General features: G+C 47.7%; 1 protein-coding gene across 1 annotated transcript; it reads right to left on the reverse strand.

Moving 5' to 3' along the window:
- Positions 1-3,399: 3,399 nt before the first annotated feature.
- Positions 3,400-17,597, reverse strand: cand1 (cullin-associated and neddylation-dissociated 1). The gene is made up of 26 exons (XM_070991858.1): positions 17,233-17,597; positions 12,586-12,661; positions 12,398-12,465; positions 12,163-12,317; positions 11,759-11,882; positions 10,919-11,006; positions 10,639-10,807; positions 10,432-10,537; positions 10,213-10,358; positions 9,975-10,126; positions 9,645-9,785; positions 8,962-9,103; positions 8,651-8,859; positions 8,403-8,571; positions 8,218-8,307; positions 7,793-7,946; positions 7,474-7,711; positions 7,091-7,279; positions 6,774-6,917; positions 6,437-6,572; positions 6,184-6,360; positions 5,925-6,020; positions 5,643-5,812; positions 5,295-5,459; positions 5,056-5,163; positions 3,400-4,695 (listed from the first exon to the last, which is right to left on the reverse strand). Exons 1-26 carry the CDS (start codon positions 17,298-17,300, stop codon positions 4,471-4,473), a joined length of 3,705 nt encoding a protein of 1,234 aa, XP_070847959.1. The 5' UTR covers positions 17,301-17,597; the 3' UTR covers positions 3,400-4,470.
- Between the last annotated feature and the right edge of the window lie 7,741 nt (positions 17,598-25,338).

Genomic DNA, 25,338 nt, shown 5'->3' on the forward strand with positions numbered 1-25,338 from the left:
CTGCTGCCGCTGCGCGCTGACGTCAAGCTTGACGCGCTGAACGTCAGTACTTCCTGTCAGTTCTTTCGAAATAAAACCTAAACGAGAGGATAAAATATCTTCAGTCGAAAATAAAATGATGAGTTAATCCGTAAATAGAAAGGAATCGGAAGAGTGTGATGTGCGACTAAAAGCTCTACATCAAAATAACACGTTAACCTTCAATAAAGATGATTTGTCGAACTAGTAAATCCAAGATAAAGACTGTATTTTCATGTTCACAGTACTCGAAAAGTAAAAAGAATTTCCGATCAGAATTTTCTAAATAAAAGTCAAGCAAAGAAACATTTATTACAATAGATAATTGGACACATTTATTACTATCACAATGCATGAGAAATAGAAAATTGCAAGAATGAATTCATACTGTGTGCTTTTACCAGAACTTCCGCCTCAGTTTCAGAATAAAGGCCCTAAGAAGCTGGTTCTTGACGCTTGCCAGCACAAAGTCAAAAAAGCTTTTATTTTGAAAGCTGATCCGCCTCAGTTCCTGTTTCGCTCTAACCTCATTTTGGTTCGGCAGCTCGTTTCTTGTGGCGTTTCAGCTTCCGGCAGAGCAGAAACACGAGAGCGTTTGTCTGCTGTAGTTTCTTCTTCACTGGAGCGAAACGACAAAAACATCACGTTCACTGCTGCTGCCTTGCTCAGCGGCACCAGGGCAGACAACAATAACATGAAACATACATATTTGTATTTTAGATGACAAATTTAGAAATAAACATGCAGCCGCAGTATTTTTCTCCTAAGAGACAAAAATGACACTGACCCATTTAATCACATGTCCAATATGTCTTTCCATGTTTTTGGGCCCTACAGCAGGAACATTAGAGGCTTCCTCTGAGCCGACTCATTTCCTGTTGGCGTGACAATAATTTAATGATACAGCTTTTTGAGACTCACGTTTGAGAAACATTTCTTCATACTGTAACAGCAGTGGACTCCATGAATCACGACAGTGAACATGAGCAGGATCACAGTCTCAGATCAGTCGGCCTCTTAACAGGTGTCAAAGTGCTCGTTTGACCCTCGCCAGGTGCTTTTGTTGCTTATGATGTCACATGATGTAATCATTATTTTCCTCTCCTGTTCGCTACGAGAGGTGTCTGCTCACACCAGAGGTCAAAGGTCGCAGCGAGTCCTGAGGTCGACGAAGGCGAAGAGAGCTGAATGTTAAGATGGCAGAAGTCAGAGAGCGTGTGTGTGTGTGTGTGTGTGTGTGGGTGTTAGTGTGGAGTCAGAGAGCAAGTGAGCATGTCGGAGCGTGTTGATGCGAACACGCCTCGACACACACACACACACACACACACACACACACACACACACACACACACACACACAGAGCAGTGTTTACTACAGTCAGAGATGCAGTGTTGTGAAGCCACACCCAAACAGGAAGGAGTCACCAAGAATAGTCACCCCCCAACCCCCCCCCCCCCCACACACACACACACACACACCCGACCAGCTTCCCTTTCTCTGACACACTTCCTCTATATGTGAACTCCAATCAAAGTTCTGTAAGTACACATTACTGCTGGAAAACATAAGTACAGGTATCAACAGCACAGTGTAGAAATACTCTGTTACACGTCAAAGTCCTGCATTCAAAATTTTACTAAAAAAGAACAAAAGTATTAATACTCATTCAGTAGAATGGCCTATTCCAGAATCATTTTGTACTATATTTGCTGCCGGGAAACTAAGTTCAACAAGGGACCAATAAAATATTATTTAGCATTATTTATCCAATTGAAAACTTTTATTTCCTGATTATATTTTGTATTATTTATCTGCAAAGTAACTAAAGGTATCAGATAAATGTAGTGGAGTAAAACGTACAAGGTTTCCCTCTGAACTGTCGTGGAATAGAGGTATAAAGTAGTTGAAAGTGGAAATACTCAAGTAAAGTACCTCAAAACTGTACTGCAGCACAGTTCTGGAGTGAATGAGCTGATTCTAGCTCAGTTTTTGGGCTCCACCAGCCCAGCTCTGGTTCTTCAGCTGCTAAATGTTTCACTCTGTCTGCTGTTTGCTGCTCATCAGGTCGCGTTCAGTAACTTTTCAGTATTTTCTCTTAAAACGGCGACATGAGAGCGCGGAGACTCAACCAGAACAGCCACGCTGTGGTCAGACTGAACAGTAAAATGAAGCGTAAAGCTCCGTAAAGCCCAGGGAAGCTGCAGGATCAGCTGATGATTCAGACTCATTTCACATCTCGTTGTTTTCATCGTGTCGTGAAAAAAGTATCCATCAAAGCAGCTTCTGAGGGTGAGCTGCAGGTGGGGCGCTCTCATTGGCTGGTGAGTGATGTGCAGGTGAGTTCTGGTAAATGTTTCTGGACATCTTCCTTCCTGTCAGTTCTGAAAGCATTTGTTTCTGGAGGTTTGGTCTCTAAAGACAGATTCACAGCGTCCTTCCATCAAAGAGGACAAACGTCCAGCGTGTCAATGATCAGCCAGACAAACTGATCAGCTCAGCTGCTGCTCGGAGACGAGACGAACCAGCGTCATTCCATTTGTTTGCTCTCTGATGAGTTTCTGCCTCATTGAAGCAGCCAATCGCAGCAGAGCTTCGTACTCTAAACAGGAAGTTGTTTGATTCTTACCTGTGTGTCTGGAGATGCACCTGGCGCCAGCACATCACAGCTGTAACATCACTGGAAGCTGAAGAACCCTGAACTGACGTTCTCATGGGAACAAGAAGAACCTGGAAACCTGAGCGCAGGGCAAAGTGTCAGTACACGTCATACTGCAGTACTACAGATACCTCTCTACTCCAAACAACTGCATTCTGGTTCCCTCTGCTGCTTTAGGTTATACTTCAACTACTGCAAACTGACATCTTTAAACCTGTACTACCTTTAAATATTGTAGAACCTCGAGGTGGAATGTAACTAAGTATAAGTGATGTACTTGAACATTACTTGAGTATTATTATTAAATACTATTTTGCTACTTTTACTCAAGGATCTGAAAACTTCTTCCACCACTGCTGTGATCACATCTGTTTGAACAAGTGGAAATACTCCACTTCAGGTCTAAAGTCGTGCTAGCAGCTCCGTGAGCCTGTGTATTAGGAAAGCTAAATGCTAAAATTAGCATGCTAGCATGCTGCTGTTTACCAGGAATAGACAAGCTATGCTACAGCTTGAGCTAATCTTTCCATTCTGAGACACTGGCAGTTAAATGTGTCCGAATTAGCTGTTAGCAGCTCCTGTTTGCTGATTTCTAAGCAGATTTACGGGCGTTCGCTCACAATGCTCATCTGAGGTGATATAAGTCTGAACGTAAAGGTGTGTTCGATGTCGGTGCGCTGAGCTCAGAGGAGCTCAGACCAGGAGAAATCAGACAGAGATCAGAGTATGAAGGCAGGCAGAAATGGACCTTTTTATTTTTCTTGGGCGATAAACAACAGTGGATTGTCCTGACCAGACCGGACTGAACCAGATTAGACCGGACTGAACCCGGTTTTACCAGATTGAACCAGACTAGAGCACGGCAGATGAAACAGGTCCTGATCAGATTGAACCGGCTGGAACTAGTTTGGGAAAGCCGGCCTGACGGGAACAAATTGATCAGATTATGGTTACACTGTGTCACACACTGCGTTACCATGACAACAGCCACACAGGACATCAGTGGTGTCCAGTCAGGTCTGGTCAGGTTGGACCCAGTCCAATAATCTCTCCTCGTCCCCCCTTCAGGAGTGAAGGAGCGAGGGCGGGTCTATTGAATCAGGTGAAACAAAGAAGCTGATTGGTCCACAAACAGTAAAACCCCGCCCATCTGTCATCATTCCCAGGCATCCTATTGGTTGCCTACATCATTACCAAAAAAAACAGAGCGAGCCCTTCTCCCATTGGTCACCACAGCCTCAGGCAGAAAAGGCTGTTTTTTTTTCCCATTGGTCAGTTTTAACACGCCAACTGTCAGTCACTCAGCAGCGGCCAATCAGGTTACAGAACAGTACCTGTGGAACTTTCTGGAATAACAAAAAGAAAAAAAGAAACAAAAAGAAGAATGATGATGAACAGGGAGATCAGCCAATCAGATGACCCCGCTGGAAAAACAAACAAGAAGTGGGAGGAGCTTCCAAGCCTCGTATGGAATTTATTTTTCTGGAATTTTTTTTTTGTTCTTTGTTTTTGTCCTTTTTGTCCCTGTGTGTGAGCCGTACATCCGTCTGCTTCCATTCTCTTCCAACAGCTGATTTCAGTGCAATGCATCATGGAACGATCGATCGCTAGGAGAGGGTGTGTCACTAAACGTGTGTGTGTGTGTGTGTGTGTGTGTGTGTGTGTGTGTGCGTATGCGTATATGTGTGTGTGTGTGTGTGTCTGCGTCCTGTTGTCATGGAAACATGCTGCAGGGTTAGCGCTCCAGCAGCGGGGTGGTGCCGTGTTGCATCATGGGAATTTGTTTGTCCATCTCTCTAACTGGTGTCCATGGACTCCATGTTGGCGGAGCTTGAGTCCCTCTGGATGGAGTCGAAGATGGCCGCCAGCTCCTGATTGGATGAGATCTGGGACTGGAACTCTGACATCAGCGGCGACTTCTCAGCCTCGGGGATCGTCAGCAGCGCCACGACGGCTCGCATCGCCGACCGCTTCAGCTCGTCCTGCTTCTCAAACTCCTGCTTCACCGAGTTGGCCTTCACCTGCGGAGACACGGGAGACATTTTCAGTCCTAACCTGAACAGTCAAACAACAGAAACGCCAACATTCAGCACGGCGGCGCTGGACGTCTACTGCTCGGTTAATCCACAGGACAATAACAGCTACGCACACTTTGTGAGGTCAGAGCAACCTTTGACCTTTCACCAAGTTCTAATCAGTTCATCCCTGAGTTCAAGTGAGCGCTTCTGTCAAATCTGAAGAACGTCCTTCATGGCGTTCCTGAGACATCACTCCGCCTCCCACTGTCACCAGCGTGGAGGCAGAACAACCACGGATCCTACAATTACCCATGATGCAACTCGATACTCGGCGTGCTGTCTCTGACACGTGCAGTTTTGTACCTTGGTGGTGCAGGTGGCTCTCAGCGGCTCCACCAGTCTGTCCAGTCTCTGCAGGACGGCGCTGGGACACAGAGAGGACAGGCGGGCCAGCATCAGGAACGTCAGCATCTGAAAAGAGCAGCGAGACAAACGGTCAGCGTGGACGCTCCTCAGACCAAAGTGCCTCCTGAACGCCATCGCTCAGACCGTCTGAGCAGAGAGAAGAACAAAGCGGTGTGTGTTTTGGCATGCGGTCCCACCTTGATGTCGTAGTGGTCCTTCAGGCCGTCCTCTACATGGTTCAGGAAGGTGAAGATGTCGATCCGGTCCAGGCAGCTGTCCAGCAGAGTGTACATGCACTCGAACGCAGCTTTCCTCAAGTCCAACCCATCGTCCACCGTGTGTTTGAATGGACCCATCTCCACCTGCACACACACACACACACACACACACACACACACACACACACACACACACACACACACACACACACACACACACACACACACACACACACACACACACACACACACACACACACACACACAGGTGTTACATACTACCTGTGTCTGGGTTCAGGTAACTCGGGCTCTTCCAGGTTCTCTCACCTCTCGGATCAGCTCCTTCCTGACTTTGGTCTCGTTGTACAGTTGTGGTAAAACAGAGTCCAGCAGCTCTCGGATCAGACTGGGCTTATTATGGGCTGCAGAGTTAAACGTTACCAAGGCAACACGACGCACATTCAAGTCCGGGTCCTCCAGCGTCTTCAGGAAGTCACCTGAGAGACAAGAACGAGCAAATCAGAGACGGAGCAGGAGACGAGCTCCTTCAGCAGTAGCACATTAGCGCCTCGCTGCTAACACGGCTAACTATGAATCTCTTTTTTTTACCTATGCAGTTCTTCAGCAGCGGGTCGATGGGCTGCGGCTGATCAGAGATGGTGAACTTCACCGCTGTTACCACGGAGCTCCTGGCATACGACGAACCTACACACACACACACACGTTCAATAATCATCAATACATCAACTAAAATTCCATTACATTCTGATCTGTAAACCAATGAGGTGCAGCTTGAGCAGACAGAGTCAGCCTGATTGGCTAGGAGGAGCAGAGGGCGGGGAAGCAGGGTTTATTGGGTACCGATTACCTGACAGCAGGTATCCTTTGAGGCGGGGCAGCAGGGTTTCGGGGTCGATCAGCGTCAGCTTGCCCAGACACTCGGCCACCACGTTCCGGGTTCCCTCCTCCTGACACTCGCAGTGTTTGAGCAGCAGAGCCCACACTGACTCCACGTAGGGCTTCAGGCCGGACACCGACGCCGAACCTCGACGCAGACACACAGGTTAACACCAAAGAAGACGCACACACACGTTTATTCAGAGTCTCGGAGCGGCTCTTACTGATGATCTCTTTGAGTGAGTGCAGCAGGAGGTACTGCCTCTTGGAGGAGGAGATCTCCTGCAGGACGAAGGGCAGATACTCCGGAAGATTCCCCACCGCGATGCTGCCCAGCGCATATGAGGCCGCCGACTTCACCTGAGAGACGCACAGACGGGTTAATATCTACCAACACGTCACCAAATCACACTCTGGTTGTGATTCTAGATTCACTGAACACCTGACAGCGTTAGCATTTAGCTCACAGGCACAGCCTCACATGACTGTCACATGTCAAAAGCTCTTAATGTGAAAGTCTGGATCTGAAAGGCACTTCCTGGTCAGACAGGCAGGCGTTACCTCTTCACTGGAGGAGGAGAAAGCGTCCAGGATGACTGTCTTGAGCTCTGGTTGACTGCTCAGGTCCACATGGTGTCCCACCTCGCCCAATGAGAGCAGAGCGAGCAGTCTGATGGAGTCTGTGGAGCGACTGTTCTTCACGTCCTGAGAGACAGAAGAAGAAGAAACAGACTTTAGAGAGAGAGAGAGAGAGAGAGAGAGAGAGAGAGAGAGACAGACAGACAGACAGACAGACAGACAGACAGACAGGCGCCAGGCAGGCAGGCAGGCAGACAGACAGACAGACAGACAGACAGACAGACAGACAGGTGGTTTACCTGGATAAACTGTCCGACCACAGCGGGGCCCTCGGTGGGGCAGGCTCTGGTCAGGGCGGCGACACACTTGGCGATGGAGCAGTAGGCCTGTTTGTGAGGCAGAGCGGCGCTCTGGGAGTAAACTGGACCAGTCAGCATCCTCAGCAGGTCCATGTAACCCAGACCAGGAGTCTCTGTCGCCACTAAGGCCTGAACACACACAGAGTTACTGCAGACTGTTCACGACACACAGCACAAACACTAATATTCCTAACGCCACTGAGGTCACAGACATGGACCACTCAGTGACTCCTCAGTGAACTGTGACCTCTGAAAGCTGAATGCTGAAGATTAACATGATTGATGACAGAAAACTTAATGAACCAATAAAAAGAGAGCTTCACCTGGTAGAAGTCCAGCATGGCGGCGAGCGCTCCTCCCTGCAGCAGTGGGGATCGAACCAGCGCGATGAGCTGCTGGAGGATGTTCCCTCCACTCAGCTGACCCAGCGAGGACGGGTGAGTCACCGCCAGCGTGGACAGGAAGCTCAGCGCCATCTGAGACACGTGCATGTCGCTCTCTGAGATGAGGGGAGGCAGCTCAGCGAGGACGGCGTCCACCATGACGGGAGTCACCGCAGAGCTGAAACACACACATTCAGACTGTGGCTCTGACAGGAAGGAGCGGGCGGCCGTGGGCGGAGCCGACAGGTGCGTGGGTTACCTGTAGTTTCTGAGCAGGATGTCGAGAGCAGCCAGCGTGCAGAGCTTCAGCGCTCGCTGGTTCTTGCGCAGGAAGGAGGCGAGGATGGGAACGGCGTCGGGGAGAACCGGCCTCAGATCGATTTTCAGCGGCGAGCCGGCGATCAGCGTCAGAGCTGACGGAGACGAACACAGACAGGAAGTCAGCAACAAAACGGAGACTTCAAAATAAAACTGCTCAGAGCTAACGACAGAAAAGCTCCGGAAAAAGTGTTTAAGTCAACATTTTAGTCTTTTTCTCTTTAACTCCACGAGTCAGTGTTTCAGCACGCGTCACGAGGGGTCCGCCTGAGGCAAAGACTCGTGTGCATCCTGCAGCCGACCTGTCCTCCACTGCTCTAACGTCTGTCCCTGGTGTCTCTGTTCTTGTTAGGGGGCGGGGCTTACCCTTCACTGTCGTCAGTCTGGTGATTTCGTTCTTGAGGCGTTCTAAGAAGATCAGCAGCGTTCCAGGAAGTTCAGCAGGCAGCCGGTCACCTACACGACCAAACGGAAAGGAGAAGAGACACCGGTGAGTCAAACAGGAAGCTGCGTCACAGCTGACATCACTGCGATGGACGGACGGTGGTTACCTAGGTTACAGATGATCTGTCCCATACAGGAGATGGCTCGTTCTTTGACTTCCTGGTCGATGTCGGCGGCTTTCAGGCGTCTAATTGTGCAGGTGAAGAGGTCATTGATGTAGGGGGAGGGGTCGAAGCTGTCGGAGCCCTCTGATTGGTTGTCCAGAGGCCGGATCACCTGGAGGAGAGAAAGAGTCAAATCAGCTGTAAACTCATCAGGTGACCTTGGATCCAGAGGCGGCGGGTTTGAGTCCCACCTTGACGAGCTGCTGGGTCACGAGCAGAGCCTCAGAGGTGATCTTGTAAAAGGGGTCTCCCACGCACGCCACTACGGGCGGGACGAGGGCGGGGACGTGGGCGTGGAAGGCGTGAGCGGGATGCGTGACCATGATGACGTGGAGGCAGGCCAGGGCGTCGATTTTCAGGTTGGAGCTGCTCGACTTATCGTTCAGAGAGAAGATGATACCTGAAACAAAACTCTGATGAATACTGACACAAATACTGCAATACTGCTCATATCAGGGAGGCAGGACGAGTAGGAGTACCAGCAGCAGTGGCGTAGTAGTACCTGGTATTAGTACTGGGATGTGCTGAGTCAGGGCTCCTGGGAGGACGTTCACCAGCTCAGTCAACATGTTGAAGCAGCACTGACGGGTTTTCACACTTTTCTCCTTCAGCTGCTTGTGAAGCGCTTTGACTATCATGGGGACCTGCAGAGGGCGAGAGACATATACAGAGAGTGAGAGAGAGAGAGAGAGAGAGAGAGAGAGAGAGAGAGAGAGAGAGAGAGAGAGAGAGAGAGAGAGAAAAGAGACCAACGCGACGACTTCCTGTTTTCTGTGGTCGACAGTGCAGGATGCTGAGGGTTTCCTGTCACCAGAATTTAACCGATCAAAGCGACAACAGCGACATCTGCTGCACAGAAACACAACTGCAACCAGTGAGGAGCCAAATACGTGAGTTTTACCACAGTACGCAGTCAGAAAATACTACTTCTCCACATGAAGTACAGCTGCTAACAGCATTTTCATGATCAATTTTTCATCAGTCATCAGTTTTAAAGTCGAGAGTCGTTAATAAACGGCGAGTTTGTTGGTTCACGGGCAGCAGTTTTGTTCTTACGGTCGTTGGAGGATGAAACCTGGATATAAATCTACAGATAAGTCATTGCTCCAGACGTCCACAGAGTGGTCGTCTGGAGAAGTGACATATAGACCTACAGTGGAGACACCTGGTCGTCAGGTACGTTACCTGGCTCTGCAGCATGGTTAGCGGCGTCTCGCCCTGCTCCATGGCGTCCGGATCAGCCAACCAGCTCTGAGCCGGTCTGGTCTGTTTGAGCAGCGACAGGTAGGCATGGAAAACATCCGCCTTCACGTTCTCCTCCCGCTCCTGCAGACACACAGGTAAGTCCAGTCAGACCGACAGGTGTGGATCACAACAGACTGGTCCAGTCAACGTTAGTCGGATCGATACAAAGAAATGACTGAAGGTTTCGTTGCTAAGTCAGTGAGTGAACGAGTCGAGCTGACAAAGCATCAGAGCGAGGAGGCGAAGGAGGAGGAAGCAGCGAGGAGGCACCTTGAATCGGCAGACGAGCGCAGGAGAGACGGAGCGGTAAAACTCTGGCAGCATCTCGTGGCGAGTTGAAACGACGGCGTCCAAACATTTGGCGGCCGCCCGGCGAACCTTCCAGCTCATGTCGTCGTCGTCGCTGTACTCGTCGTCGCTGCCTGGACACGGAGACAGAGCGGCTGTTATCATCCACCCTGCGGGCCGAGAACTACGACCTGAAGATTTACTGTAAAGAAATCTGCACCTTGGTAGTCTTCATCGTTCTGCTCGGCGTCCATGGCGTTATCGTCCTCGTCTTCATCGTCAAAGTTGTAGTTGGGGTCGTAGGTCAGGTAGCGAAGGCAGATGGAGATGACCGTGGGAACGTGAGGGTAAACTTCTTTAGGACACCTGGAACAACATCAGCAAGGTCAAACGGGAACCGGCCGTCGCAGTACTTTGGTGGTATTACTGCGTGTTTTACCTCCTGACGAAGGACTCAAAGGCCTGGATGCAGTACTCTCTGAGCTCGTCATCGTCAACGTTACAAAACTTCACCACCAGAGGAATGATCTTCTCCAGATACTCGCCTACAGAGAGACAGACAGACAGAGGGTTAGAGGTGACGGAGGTGACGGAGGTGACGGAGGTGAGGAGGGCGATGCTCAGTAAAAAACTCGTCTCGTCTCACCGATCCGGTGTCCCGCCTGTCTGCTGATGGCCGCCGTGCACTGGATGTAGGTTCTGGTGGTGGACATGTTGTCATTCCTCCCCAGCTCGGTCAGAAGGTGCTCGATCAGGTCGATGAAGACCAGATTCCCACAGGACATGACCAAGTGTCCCAGAGCCATGATGGTCCTCTGAAATGGTCACAGGAGGACAATAAAAGAGCTGTCAGAGAGACAGAAAGACGTCGTGGACATGGACTGACTCCTGAAGGACGTCTGAAGCAGCGTGAAGGTGAGCCGTACCTTTCTGACAGCCAGTCTGGGGGAGGTGAGCTGAGGGAGGAGACAGCTGAGGATGGAGGGGTGGAAGTTCACCAGCAGACCTCCCTGTCTGCAGAGAGACAGACAGACAGAGGGACAGACAGACAGACAGACAGACGGACGGACAGACGGGCAGACAGACAGACAGACAGACAGACAGACAGACAGTGATCAGCAGAGACAGATTCATTTCATACTGTGGTGGAGCCACACCGGCATCACTGCTGTGAATTCAGTTTTTTCTGACAGGACCATGAACGCAGCAGCTGCCTTCATCATCATCATCATCATCACACTGATTAACTACAAAGAGATCACAGGACGAGGCGACGGTGACGACGCCGTTTGCTGTTTGAACATTTGATTCTGGAACAATCCTGTTCAGCACTGAACAGACAGACGAAGCCTGGTTCTGTGTCCACGTCACACACAGAGGGACAGACAGAGAGAGAGACAGACAGGGAGACAGACAGACAGAGGGACAGACAGAGAGAGAGACAGACAGGGAGACAGACAGACAGAGGGACAGACAGAGAGAGAGACAGACAGACAGAGACACGGGCAGACAGACAGACAGACAGACAGACAGACAGACAGACAGACAGACAGACAGACAGAGGGACAGACAGAGAGAGAGACAGACAGGGAGACAGACAGACAGAGGGACAGACAGAGACACGGGCAGACAGACAGACAGGCAGAGAGACAGACAGACAGAGGGACAGACAGACAGACAGACAGACAGAGAGACAGACAGAGAGACAGACAGACAGACAGACAGACAGACAGACAGACAGACAGACAGACAGACGGGCAGCGTACCTGCAGAGCATGTCAGCCATGATGTCGAGCGCCTCCAGCTGGACAGACACGTCTTCCTGTTTGGCGATGGCGCTCGTCAGACGACCCGTTATCTTCTTACAAACGCTGGCAGCTAAAGCGGAGCCTGAGGGACAGAGACAGACAGAGAGACAGAGAGACAGAGAGACAGAGAGACAGACAGCGTTTAAAGTCCTGACGTCCGTCTTTTACCTCTGAGCAGCACACAAACATGGAGACGGCGTCAGTGAAGAGACAGAGACGTGGTGGACAAGGTGCCATAATCTCAGCAGAGGACGTAATACTGAATGTACCAAAGAATGGGCCAAACGTCCATATGAGCACAACTTCAAGTATGTGTGGTACAACGTGGTAATACTCTAAAGTAGTATTTGTTGTATTTTTACCGCTGGAGGCGGGCGGTAACTCTCCGATCACAGTTTTGAGCCCGATGGAGGAAATGTCTCTGAGTTGCTCTTTGTCCGACAGCATGTTGGTGCACAGAGTGTCCACGATCGTCTCCACCTGGTACTCCTTCACCTTACTGACCAGGGGCCCCAGGCTGGAGAAAACAAACGCACCCACGGGTTAAAGACGGAAACAGAAAGGAGGACAAACACAAACCAAAAAACTGGCTTTTACCATTTGACAGCCAGATTCTGAACTTCTCCATTCTTGTCCTCCAGCAGTTTGAGAATCATCCTCACCACCTGTCAATCAACACAGGGACGCATTCAACATGCAACCTGCTGAAGTCAAACTGTTTTTTAAGAACCAGCACGCCTGCGATACAACCAGCCACAAACCAGCTTCAGCTGGCTTAAACCCACCTTCCTCTCGCTGTCGTCGTCCAGCTTGATGGAATCTTTCTGTAGCTCCGTCATCAGGTCGTTCGTGGCCATAAACCTGCAGAGAGAAAGACAAATAATGAACGAGCTGATGAAACCTGAAAACCTGCTCTGGACTCAGAGACGTGAGGCGAAGGACACGGTCCTCGCGGTCGCTCATTTATCTAAACCCACACAGTGCAGAGGTGATCAAAGTGCGATTGATGAATTGACTGATCGTCAAACGAGGGACAGCTTTCGGCTTCATCTGCTCTAACAGAAGAAACACACGACGTCCAAACTCGAAAAGACAAACAGAACTCTTCAGAGTCAAACAGAGCGCAGCTGTGGACGTCTCACGGCCATCTGCCAGTCCATATTCTTCTTCTGTCCTCGTGCTTTCTGCTCGTAGCAGAATCCAAACAGCGACGCCGCCTTTGACCGATGACCAATCAGGGTCCAGTCTGTTTTGGTGACGCAGGAAAAGCTGATCAAAGCCTTCAGTGTGACTGAATGAAACCACACGGCGTCCACTCAGCCCAGGTGGAGACAGGTGGAGCTGCTTGGACTCAGTCTTAAGTCTGAGCTCAGGACTAAAGGATTCCCTCAAACGAGCCACAGTGACATTATTAGCTCTTTATAGGGAGGACGGAAAATGGGGACAAACAGAAAGTGACATCATACTTTCTTCCATCTGGTGCTGCAGACTGATGCCGTCCATTCGTCCACAGGACGGAAAAACTAACGTACACAATGACACAGCTCCTCGTCCACTTTCCAGAGGACGGCGAGGACATTGAACTTCCTCACAGGAGGACTCTGATCCAATAGGGCTCGCTCCTCCGGACACATCATCGTCCAGACTCTTCCAGGACGGTTTTGATGAGGATCCTGCTGGTGTGAGGGACGGACATGTTTCTGTCTGTGGAGATCTGATTTAAAACAGCCGACGGACAAAAACTTCACGTTTTAATGTCACTACTTTTACTTTCACCTCCTCCAAGTGCTGTCATGTTCTTATTTTTTATGGTATTAGATAATCGTATTTTAGAACAGTTGGAGTCCAGTTTGACTGGATTATTATCATTATTATTATCATTATCATTCATAGGCGTCACTGACTCTCAGCATGTTACCACATCATACTTTACTCATGACAATAAGTCTTTAAGGAGGCTGACCACACCCGCTGTGAGTTACTGTTATCAAAGCTAAACGTTTCATGTCATGTGATCCTCAAATTTCCCTGAATAACACAGAGCTCAACTCATTTAGCTGGTGTTTCATTATCATCCACCCAGCACGCATTCAAAACCACCGCTGAGCCACACCTGAAGATCACACCTGAAGCTAGCAGCGTTAGCAGCTGAACCACACATGCTAACAACCAAACATTACTCAGCCATTTGAAACAGGCGAAGAAATCAGCTTTAATCCACCAACGATGATTATTCTGAGATTAAATCATGATGTCATCCATCCTGAACATGATGCCATGTGACACGTGACATAGCTGGAAGCAGCCAATTAAAGGCCTCGGTCCATAAAGCTCCACCTGAACGTGAATCTGGTGGATCCGGTCAGTAAATGCTGTCGGCTCTGACAGAAGGCAGCGAAGCTCGTTCAGCCAGGATATCTGACTCCTCTCTCACTTACTGTGTGTTTTCTATGACTGGAAATTTGTTCCACAGTTTCCAGGACACCCATCGAATATTTTGCCCCAGATCTGAGTCCTGTCTGCAGGGACCGCGTCTGATCCAGAATGTGTTTCCTCTGACGCCTGCAGAGCGAGCACCTATCAAAATTAAAAAAGCAATTCAGGTGTGTCTGACAGCTGAAAATATGGAGACACTCGGCCTAAACTGAAAGTGAAATGATGCGTCCTGCAGAGCCTCGGACGCCGTTAAAGCACGCAGATCACGACTGGAGCGACTTCCTGCTTCTCTTGTTCAGGGTCAGCAGCAATTTCTGCAGCAACGGGATTCTGACAAGTCTCACAATTTCACGGATTTCTTGTACTGAGAGCGCTGCTGTCACAAGTGATGAAAGTGATTAGTTGTGCTGCCAACTTTGGTTGTTATCGTCCTCCAGCAGCTTACAAAGCAGGGTGTTCTGCCCTGAACGTGATCTGTTTAACACGAGGCTTTTTCGGGACTGAGCCGTCTGATCTCACTGTCCTTTAGACGCGTTTCTAGTGTTTTCCATCTTGACTTCCACACAAGTCAAGACTCACACTGAGGTCAAGGCCGGAAAATGCTTGAAATACTGGTGTCACCATACGGACGAGGTTATTCTCCTATATCAATATATCACGTAAAATAACCAGCTAACAACTGTTTTCATTACAGATTCATCGTCGAGTCCGACCAAGAAATGTGTGGTTCCGTTCAAGGAAACCTCTAAACTCAAAGTCTTCAGTCTAATAATCACATCAGAGGAGCTGAAACCAGAGAATCTGGCATTTAAGCTTCATTAACAGATAAATCGATTCATTTTTTTGCTGATCACTTCCATCAACACACAGATGCTCAGAGATCGTATCATCATCATCGGACTCTGCTGAAATCAATGAAGCATACGATCGTAATATCTGCGGCTGACACGTTATTCAATCCACTGAAGCCACGCTGTCTGTACGTCTCACACCATTAAACACAGGCGTCACGTGCTTCCACTTTCTGCTCATCATTTCTAAACCACACATCAAAACCAAAGACAGATCAACACGCTGCAGCGACAGCTTTCAATAAGTCAATCATGTTCAAATCATCAGGTTTCCATTGATTCGTGTTCTCCAGGCAGCAACAGACAGATGATCCAACAGTGAACAGCAGCAACCTCAAACCAACCAATGACGGCAACGAAACGCAAGGAGGGCACCAATCAAACGCACCGTTACCTTCACTCAGTCACACAATCCAGTGAGTCTGACGGTGAGGTGAACGCTGATGTGGGATCAGCGCTGCTTTGGCAGGAGAAAGTTTTAACTGCGCAGACCTCGCTTTCTCAGCACCGTCACAGACTTCAGTCACTAATCTGCTGAGTACAGTGAATCATTTTGTCCGTTTTACTGTCCCTCACACTGTCCTGATGGCTCAGACGATGTCTTCAAATGTCTCATTTTGCCCATCCAGCAATGTAAAACCTGAAGACGTTCGATTTCTGATCCTGTGAGACAAAGTGAGGCAGTAAATCCTCACAGAGAGAAGCTGGAAGTGGGGCATGTTTGGCATTTCTGCTTGAAAAATGACTTCGACTAATTGATCATGAAAATAGATCAGATTCATTTCCTGATGAACGACTAACGCATGAATCAATCTTTCAGCTCCAGTTAGATAGACATGAAAAAAAAAATGCAAAAATAAGACCAAAATAAACCAGAATTAAGCTGCAAATCAGAACTTTCACCACATGAAAAGACGAATAAGTTTTCAGAGAAGGACCTGCTGCAAGAAAAGACATGAAAGGTAACGGAGCAGCTCGGAGACAAGGACACTTTTTACGCTTAAGCAACCCGCTGACTGTGTCAAGTATTTGGTTAATAAAATGCTGAAATAAGTGAAAATGCTCATTGCACGTTCCTAATGATGTTTTCATATTGATTGTTGTGTCTTTCCAGCAGTTTAAAATCCAAAGACCTTTAATTTATTATCAAAAAGAAGAAGCTGGAAACGGAGACTTTAGCATTTATGCTGGAAAAGTGAGATTACACAGACCATTAGTCACCCAACTAAATGTTTAATGAACTCATCGCCTCAGCTTTAAAGTGAATATGTGACTTCCTGATATTGACAGTATAAACAAACCTGATCAATATGATCAATATGTGTCAACAGAAGAATCCAGAGAGAGTCTAACCAAAAGAAGTCATGAAACAAGCCATCATGAACAGCAGTGTGCACCTCTCAGCGTTTAAACACTCCACGCCTCAAACTGATTGATCACACATGAAACTGATTGATCCAGAAAGAAGTACACCACTTAAAACCGATGCTTTTAGCACTGACAACATCCACCTCAGCGGTGCGTTTAAGTTCCAGTCTGTTTACATGTTGTTATTACCTGAGCTACCGATGCTACCACACCCCCAAAACATCATGCTAGTTAGCCGACACGAAACACGAACGTTACTAAACTGCATCAACTGTTAGGACCGTAACCGCTTACACGACTGAGAACCAATTAGCTGAAATGCTAACTTCATATTTAAATCCACTGAGCAACATGCAGCGTAACAATTCATACACAAACGATGGCTGACATCACGCTAGCTTGCGGCATGACAGAAGTTAGTGCTGGCAATGAGCTAGCCAGCTAGCACGCAAGCTAACCGCTAACTGGCGGTATTTTCCTGCAACTCGGCCGTCAGTTTAGCCTGATGTGCAGCAGGTTAGCTTGCTAACCAGCTATTAACGCTCTCGCCCTGTTTTAACTGTCAAATCAAACGCTAAGGAGCAAATGCTGTTAGCTAACTAGCCATCGATGTGACGATGATCAGACAGGTGGCAGGCTAGCAGTTAGCATGACAGCCTGAGGCCTGACACAGCCATCGTTAGCTGTCCAGCCGCTGTTTTTAACACAGAAGACAAGCAGTTTGAGCTGATAACACAAACCGTGCAGATGGTTTGCCTTGCCGAGGTCTTATTTTACCTGAAATCCTTGTCGCTGGAAGTCATTTTCTCCAGCAGGTTGGAGATGTGGTACGAGGCGCTCGCCATGTCGGTGCTGTTAGCTGTTAGCCTCCTGCTAGCAGACTGCGCTCAGTGTGTGTGTGTGTTCCGGCTGCTGACTGACTGGCTGTCTGTGTCTCTGGCTGTCCGTCTGATTGTCCTGATGGTCTGATTTTTTTAGGTAAACTGTGTGTTTCTGGCTCTTCTGCTGCTGGTGCCGCCTTTCTCTCTTTCTACAGCGACTGTCGCATCCCGGGGCGCGGAGTTTGGTTTGTTTGAATGGAGCTCCCGTTCTCTCTGCAGAGGGGCGGGGTTAGCAGGATGGACGCTGCGGGGTCGAAGGTCAGAGTTTGAGCAGTTTTTTTTTCTTTCTCTCTTTTATTTTACCAAATATATTTGTCAGGAAACATTTAAACACTTTTCATGTTGCACATTTTCTTCAAACCGTCAGCATTCGTGCATCCTGTCCTCTCCTGACAGCTTTTTCATTTTTAGACAGATATGTTTTACATTTTTATATTGTCCATATTGTTTTATATTTAGGATTCTTGATGTTTTCTCTTCTCTTACTGAGTTTATTGTGAGCTCTTATGAAGGCATGAACACACTCTCTCACACACACACACACACACACACACACACACACACACACACACACACACTGACAGGACTGTTTTCATACTGATTCTCTTGAGCTCAGGAAAAGGTGAGGAGGCTTCATGTTCTCAGAGCATCTGGGAGTGAACTCTCTGTTTGCATGTCGTGCACAGGCGGTGCTTGAATTTGCTCAGAGAAAAGCTAAACAAAGCTTTTCGGGAGCAGAGCTGCAGGACGGTGAGATCAGCACAAACAAATATCCCAGAACAGAATGAGTGTTTCAGATTTACTGCAGCGACCTGATTCGATTCAACAAAAAGGCTCAAATGTGTTCGAGTCCTCCTTAAAATAACGCTCACAGGCTCTTTATGTGCACCGACAGAGTTACTGGTTGCTGTTATTGTTCCTCCTACTGGTTACAGAGTGGTTTCAGTATGAATAATGGGAACAAAGCCGTCCTCAGTCCGAGTAAAAACACATTCTGCTGCTCAGGTGAAGCTTCAGCAGTCTGAGTCCGTCAAATCAAATCTTTCAAAGTTAAAGTCCTTCTTTCAAACAAAGTGGATTCACTTCATTTGTGTACCTTCTCCCTCACCGTCCCCCTGCAGAGGAACACAAAGAGGGCAGCTCCTTCAGGAAACACTCATTTCTATTGTACTTCTACTGGTTTTATTGGTAATCACTGGACTTAGAGTCAGAGGCCTGATCAATGGATGTGAAAACAGCCGCAGCAGTAGATAATGAAGGCTAATGCTGGGATGTGCCTCCACGATATTTCATTTATTTTGAAGAGGACAGAAAAAAGTCGGATGAATCCACGTGAAGCAAACGATGGACGTTCAGGTGGAATGAACCAAATCTAACATCCACATTTTTACTTTTAAAAACTCGTCCGTCAGTCTCTCAGATTAATCCTCAGTATGTTCTTCAGTCCAGTTCTTGGTTAATGTGCTTGGTTACTTTCCACCGCTGCACTGGTGCTGGAGTGAATGACGTCCTTCATGTTTTCACTCTGTGTAAAGCTTTGTCACTATTTGCACCGCAGCGCCAGAAGCCTCTTCCTGTTTCTCTTTGATTATCTCGGCCCGTTAATGACTTCAGGAAACAGCTAAACTGTCTGACCTCTCGCTGTGTGCACAGACAGACCTTCTCCCTTCAACGTTCTCTCAAGCACTTTCCATCAAATGAAGTGCTTGTGAAATAGAGCCGGGTTCATTTTATAATCTCCTGCCGATAGAAATCACGGCCTGCATCACCTGCCACAGGTGTCTCATTCAGAACGCTCCGTGAGAGCGACTTCCTGTTTGCAGGATGAGCTGAAGTGAGAGAGAATCAAACACAAATGTATGGAGCTCCTCATCGGTGTGTGTGCTTAGAGCTATATTCAGCACATTATCCTCTGCTTAATAATGAATCACCCACACACACGCACATACACACGCATGCACACACACACACGCACAGGGACATTAAAACACACAGTAAATTCATGCATTCAGGATATTCAGGATGCTGTTTTTGTTTATTCATGCTGCTGAATGCATTCGGTGTGTGTGTGTGTGTGTGTGTGTGTGTGTGTGTGTGTGTGTGTGTGTGTGTGTGTGTGTGTGCGTGTGTGTGCGTGTGTGTGTGTGAAATGAGTCACAGATCAGTTGAGTGGGATGTTTACAAACCCCCAGGCGCTCTCTCTCTGTTGACACATAATGCAGCCACTGACATATGCATGCTGTGATTCGTCTGTGTGTGTGTGTGTGTGTGTGTGTGTGTGTGTGTGTGTGCGCGCGTGTGTGTGTGCGTTAATGCATTGACAGTATTTGACAGTAATCTATGAAACGAGGCTCCAGCTGCATCACTACGCTCGCAGTCTTCTTCAGATGTCTCACAGGAAATGATCGTGATTATGATTGTGAAGACGATGAAGATGATGATAGAGAAAAATATGATGAAGGTGTGATGAATAAAGATCTGTTCCACTTGAGTCTAAGCTGGCAATGATGGTGATGATGCCCATGAATGGTAGGGTGATGAAAATAATGCAATCAAGAAAAAGATGATGATGACGATGATGAAGAGGAAGATTATTCTTCTGATGATGAAGATGATGGTGGTAGATTTCTTTATGGAAGTCAGGTGTTTGCACGACTGTACTTTAAAAACATTAAATCATGTAGCATTTATATACCTGGATATGTATGAAATTAGTGTATAAATACTCTAAACTGGTACCAACAGCCCAAACAACTGGAATATATGGCCAAAAGTATTGGGACGCCTCTGTCCTCGTCAGTGCACTTTGTGACCCCTTGGAAGGGCCCGACCCCTCAGGTTGGACACCACTGTACTAAATAATGATATAATATAATGTAATATATGATCATGGAGTATTTTACATTCAGTATTACTTCTTTTACTTGAGGATCTCAGTAGTTCTTCCACCACCGCTGCTAAGGTCAGACGTGTGTGGACACCCCAGTCCACGTGGTCCTGGTCTGGGTCTGTCTTTCCTGGTTTGGTCCCTTTAGCTCCACTGAAGAGGGATCTCGCAGCTCCATTGCTCAGTGAGTTTCAGACGCTCGTGTTCCTCCCACTTTGTGTCAACAGTTGGTCTTTGTTTCGTTCCTGTTTCAACACGACAGCACTTCAGCGCGCTGAGCTCCGCACAGAAATACAAAACTTTATTAATTCCTGAGGGAGAAAGACGCACAAGTCAGACAGCTCACAGCAACCCACGACAGTGTGACACTACACACCAACCAACACACATCCCGAGAGGGCGTCTGTGCAGCTCAGGAAGCCTGGCTGAGACATTAAAAGACAACATATTCATCCAATCAGTCCATTCGTAAATAACATCAGACCGTGTGTGATGCAGCTAAAACAGGTCCAGAAAGGCAGAATTTAGAGATGAGGCTGAAAACACAACCCGGACTGTGGGTTTAATCTCCGTCACTGATGCTGAAATCACATCAGGAAGGACGTTTTTCACAGCCAGTAAACAATTCAACCAGTAACTCGTCCAGTGTGCATAAAGAGCCTGCGAGTGCTATTACATGCGTTCAAATATCTCGCAATTCTGCACTTCTGCTGCTAAAAAGCTTTGTTCAGCTTTTCTCTGAGCAAACGATTGGAGCTTTAAGGTCGACTTCAAGCAGAGAGCGAAGACTTTCTAAAAGGAGCTCTGCCTCTGCACAATCTGCCTCTTCATTTAAAGCCTGCGAGGAGCGAAACAGCTCCCAGACGCTTCGAGTCGAGACAAATCCGTCCTCCCTGCTCGCTGTGGAGGAGCTCGACTGGGCCGCTCAGACCTCAAACGCACCGCTCGCCCGCTGAGAGCTGACCTCTCTGACGCCCCTGAAGGCGGCAGGTTCAGCCCGTGGTGGAGCGTCTGAGAGCAGCAGAGTGGAGGCTGTTTGTGCATGAAGTGTTGCAGACAAAGGTCACATCTGATCCCACCTGATGTCAACATGGAGTGTTTGATCGCATCAACACAAGCGGCTGAGAGGGCTGCGCTCAGACGAGGCTGCAGTCGCTCTGAAAGCACCGAGGAGAGTTCACAAAGAGTCCAAGTGGACGAACAGGTCCTGACGTGTTCGTGTCCAACAGACCTGAGGCTTTTCTGAACTTTCTGTGGCTCCGCCGGCTGATGCTGGTTGTTCCAAACATGCTTCACCTGTGATGCAAAACACTGCTCAGGGTTTAATTCGAGGACGCTTGTTTAATAAAAAAAATGCTCTGGTATGAGGTTTACAGTCACAGCAGCAGATCGAGGCGACGTTGGACTGTTGATCAGTCCTCCACTTTGGTCCAGACTGAAAGACCTCAACCCCTCCTGGATGGACTGCTGTGAAACCTCGTTCAGACGTTCATGTTCCCCTCAGGGTGGCTCCAGACACACCTGTTTGGATCGTTCCACAGGTAAACAGGCTGAGTGGTAACAGGTGAGAGGATCATGATTGGGTATAAAAGGGGCGTCCTGGAAAGGCTCAGTCGTTCATAGAGGATGGAGCGAGTTTGTGAACACATGAAGGATGAAGGAGATGAACACATGAAGCTGCTGTCAGTGAACACAGTTTGTCTGGAAATGACTGATTCAGGTTTTTATCTTACACACAGTCCGGACTGTCCTGGATCAGGGTTGCTAGTTAATGCTAATTAGCGAATGTTAGCATGCTAACACACTAAACCAGGATAACGTGCTGATACTCGATCGTCCTCACATCGGCCTCTCAGCGTTGTTGTAAGAGCGATGGGCTGCTGTGGATTTTGGTCTGACTGGTGGAATCATCACGTCTCTCTCTGTCTCTGCTCGTCTCTCGGTCTCTCTCCATATTGAGGTCAGTCTCTGCTTTTTGTCTCGTAGCCTGCAGAGACTCATTCTTCCACTTCACTGCCTCTCTTCCTCCACCCTCTCTCCACGTCTCCACGGGGTTGAAAGATGGCTGCTTGTCATGTTGAAGGCTGTCAGACAATCGCTGCTGTTGTCAGACAATTAATCTGCTGTTTAAGATCCACTGGTTTGTATCCAGTTTGTTGTTCCATTCATTTGTCATTAGGTTTTGTTTGTTTGTTTGTTTTTACCATCTGTCAAACCATCAGGCCCAGTCCACCGTAAAATGTAAACCAGTTTATTTGTCCAGTAAAGTCTTTAAACCCCTTTAACATAAACTGAACACCCGAAAAGATGAACAGAAAAATGAGAAATCTGAACCTGGCAAATTAAAGCCTGCTCGCATTGCGCCTGATTTCTGTGCCTTCATTGACGGTTTGCTAAGCTAAGCTAAATTGTTGCTAGCTCTCTGTCATTAGCTAACTTCTCTTAGCTTGACTCTGGCCCTGATTGGCTGGTTGATTGGCTATGTGTGTTCACATTTTCAAACAGTAAGTAATGTTTCCACGTCACAACGTTATCGGTCATGTTAGCTGCGTAAGCTTTCCAAACACAGTGCAGAGCTGCTAACGTTAGCTTAAACTCTGATCCAGGACCAGTTTCCACACAGTTGGAGATACTACAAAGTGGATGTGCTCCTCATGAACGTCATAGTTTTTAAACCTGTAACAACACAAACTCCATGAGCAGCTGCTTCGTCCCGGATCAGAGGTAGCAGAGGTCAGAGGTCAGAGGTCGTGGCAGAGAGCGCCTCAGAGAACGAATGCTCCTGCTCCCTGTCAGTCGTAACGGTGTACCGTCCTCTTATTCTGTGATGTCAGCGCAGCATCAGCGCCGTGCTTTGTTCTTCGCTCTGACTGGAACAATTAAAGGCTGAAATTTGGCAGAATTCCCCTTTAATCCACAGCCGGGCGGAGACGGGGCTGAATTCCTCCGAGGCGAGTCGGGACAGGAACTAGACTTCAAATACCTGCGTGTGTGTGTGTGTGTGTGTGTGGTTTCCAGGTTAATGTGTCTGCAGGCTCATTACTCCAACACAGCAGATCGTTAATTGACTGAATCTGAAATAAAGTAGGGTTAGGGTAAATCATGTTTGTATTAGCTGTGAAATCGTCATACGTGTCTGTATTTGTATATTTCTGTCCTCCCTTTGTGAATACTTTTACAGAAAATTATCTTTTATTTTCAGCTTTAACAGCAGTCGAAGAGGTACTCTTTCATTTAAAGAAAAACTGCAATATCTCACTGTAGAAATACTCGAGTTACCACTAAAAGTCCTGCATTCAAAATCACAGTTCAAGTATTAGCATCAAAATATACTTCAAGTACCAAAGTAAAAGTACTCCTCATGCAGAAATGCCCATTTCAGAGTAATGTCGAGCTGGTCGAGGTGGAGCTAGTTTTAAATCCTTTATTTACTGTATTATCGTAATAACACCTAATAATACATTTGTTGATTATATTTTGGAAAATAAATCTGAATTTGAAAATAACCAAACTAAAGAAGTGAAGAGGAGTAAAAAGTACAATATCTCCCTCTGAAATGTTGTGGAGTAGAAGTACACTGAAATTTAACTTTAAGTTTGTACTTCAGTAGACTACTGGAGTTAAAGTACTCACTCAGCACCTCTGCTTTCTAAAGCTGTTACTAACACAATAAGAGTAACATACAAACAGCATTTCAGCTTTTAAATGACGGCGCTGGGACAGAGTGGTCCACAGGAGGACTGAGCTGTCCACATTCAGCTCTGAGGACGATCTGCTCCGAGGACAGAGACTGTTCACCTCCTCAAACGTGCTTTCTCAGCTCATTGGATGCGAAAAACCATCGACCATTGACTTGATTTTAGCGTGTTTCTGTGTTTTTAGTGCATGAAGGGACATCCTCAAAAGAAAATCCTCATGATTGTCCATTTCACTCGGCGTCCGTCTCTCTGTCAGTCAGCGTTGAGTTAAAGTGGAACTGAACTTCTCTTCTGACTCTGCGTGAGAGCAAATAAAAGCATTTCCTACATGTCAGACTTCAACTGGAGGTCCGCTCAGCTGATCTCCACCTGAAGCTTTCAACCACAAACCGTTGAGTTTGGCCTGATTTACACCTTTTCTGAGCCGCAGCCTCCCACACGAAGGACGAAGGACATGGACACTGATAAATAACAGCTGAGCTGTCAACATATATTTTAAATGTGGGTTCACATTACATGGACGCACCTCACGTTATTTGTTCAGCTTTAAAATCTTTCCATGCTGATATTTGGTTCGTGCAGACTGAAGTCTTCTGGAAACATCTCCAGATCTGCTGCATGACCTTGTGTTTTTACAGATTGACGGGCAGCCCAGAGCTTTATTTATTTATCCATTTATTTTTGGAAATTCAGGTACTTTTTGGAATGTAATGGTGACAGGTTGGCTGAGAGATAAACTCTGATCATTTATGCATTTCTTTCTGTATTTCTCTCTGTATTTATCTGGAGCTGCTGTGGCTCCTGTAGGCTTCTCTGTGAACGCTTTGAACTGATTCGTCCGTGTCTCTCCGTCTTGTATCGGCTGCTTGAAGCTCGGGGAGTTTATTGATCCGGGCAGCTTTCTCTCCTGCTGCGTCTCGTCATCACACTCTGATATGAATGAATGAATGAATGAAGGCGGGAGGCGCGTGCGCACGGCCGGCGCGTGCTCGCCGGGCAAATTACTTAAATGGCTGCGAAAATTAAGTCTTACGAGAAAACACTTTCAGGACTATCTGAGGGAAGAGAAGCGCGCGGATCGGGCTGACTCATGAGGCGCGCGGGTTCGGGCTCAAACGGTACCGATACCCCGTTTGCCTCGCGGGATCCTTCACGGTCATCACGTCACCCTCTCTCTCTCTCTCTCTCTCTCTCTCTCTCTCTCTCTCTCTCTCTCTCTCTCTCTCTCTCTCTCTCTCTCTCTCTCTCTGCCCACTACCTACCTCGCGCTCACACTCCTCCAGAGACCACAGCGAGGCTCGAGGGGTAGAGTTACAGGAGGGGGAGGGGGTAGAGAGACATAGACAAAGAGGAGAAAAGGAGAGAGAGAGAGAGAGCGAGAATTCGCGTGCCTGTGAGAGGTTGAAAAAGAGAGAGA

The sequence above is a fragment of the Chaetodon trifascialis genome, chromosome 22 (assembly GCF_039877785.1).
Source record: "Chaetodon trifascialis isolate fChaTrf1 chromosome 22, fChaTrf1.hap1, whole genome shotgun sequence".
NCBI classification, from domain to species: Eukaryota; Metazoa; Chordata; class Actinopteri; order Chaetodontiformes; family Chaetodontidae; genus Chaetodon; species Chaetodon trifascialis.

What these genes read in the sequence shown, in the direction of transcription:
- cand1 (XM_070991858.1), bottom strand. Translation starts at nt 17,300, where the DNA reads ATGGCGAGCGCCTCGTACCACATCTCCAACCTGCTGGAGAAAATGACT. An exon ending in CTCACTCAAAGAGATCATCA is followed by an intron (nt 6,361 to 6,436) that starts GTAAGAGCCGCT and finishes GTCTGCGTCGAG; the next exon opens with GTTCGGCGTCGGTGTCCGGC. An exon ending in CAAAGGATACCTGCTGTCAG is followed by an intron (nt 6,021 to 6,183) that starts GTAATCGGTACC and finishes GTGTGTGTGTAG; the next exon opens with GTTCGTCGTATGCCAGGAGC.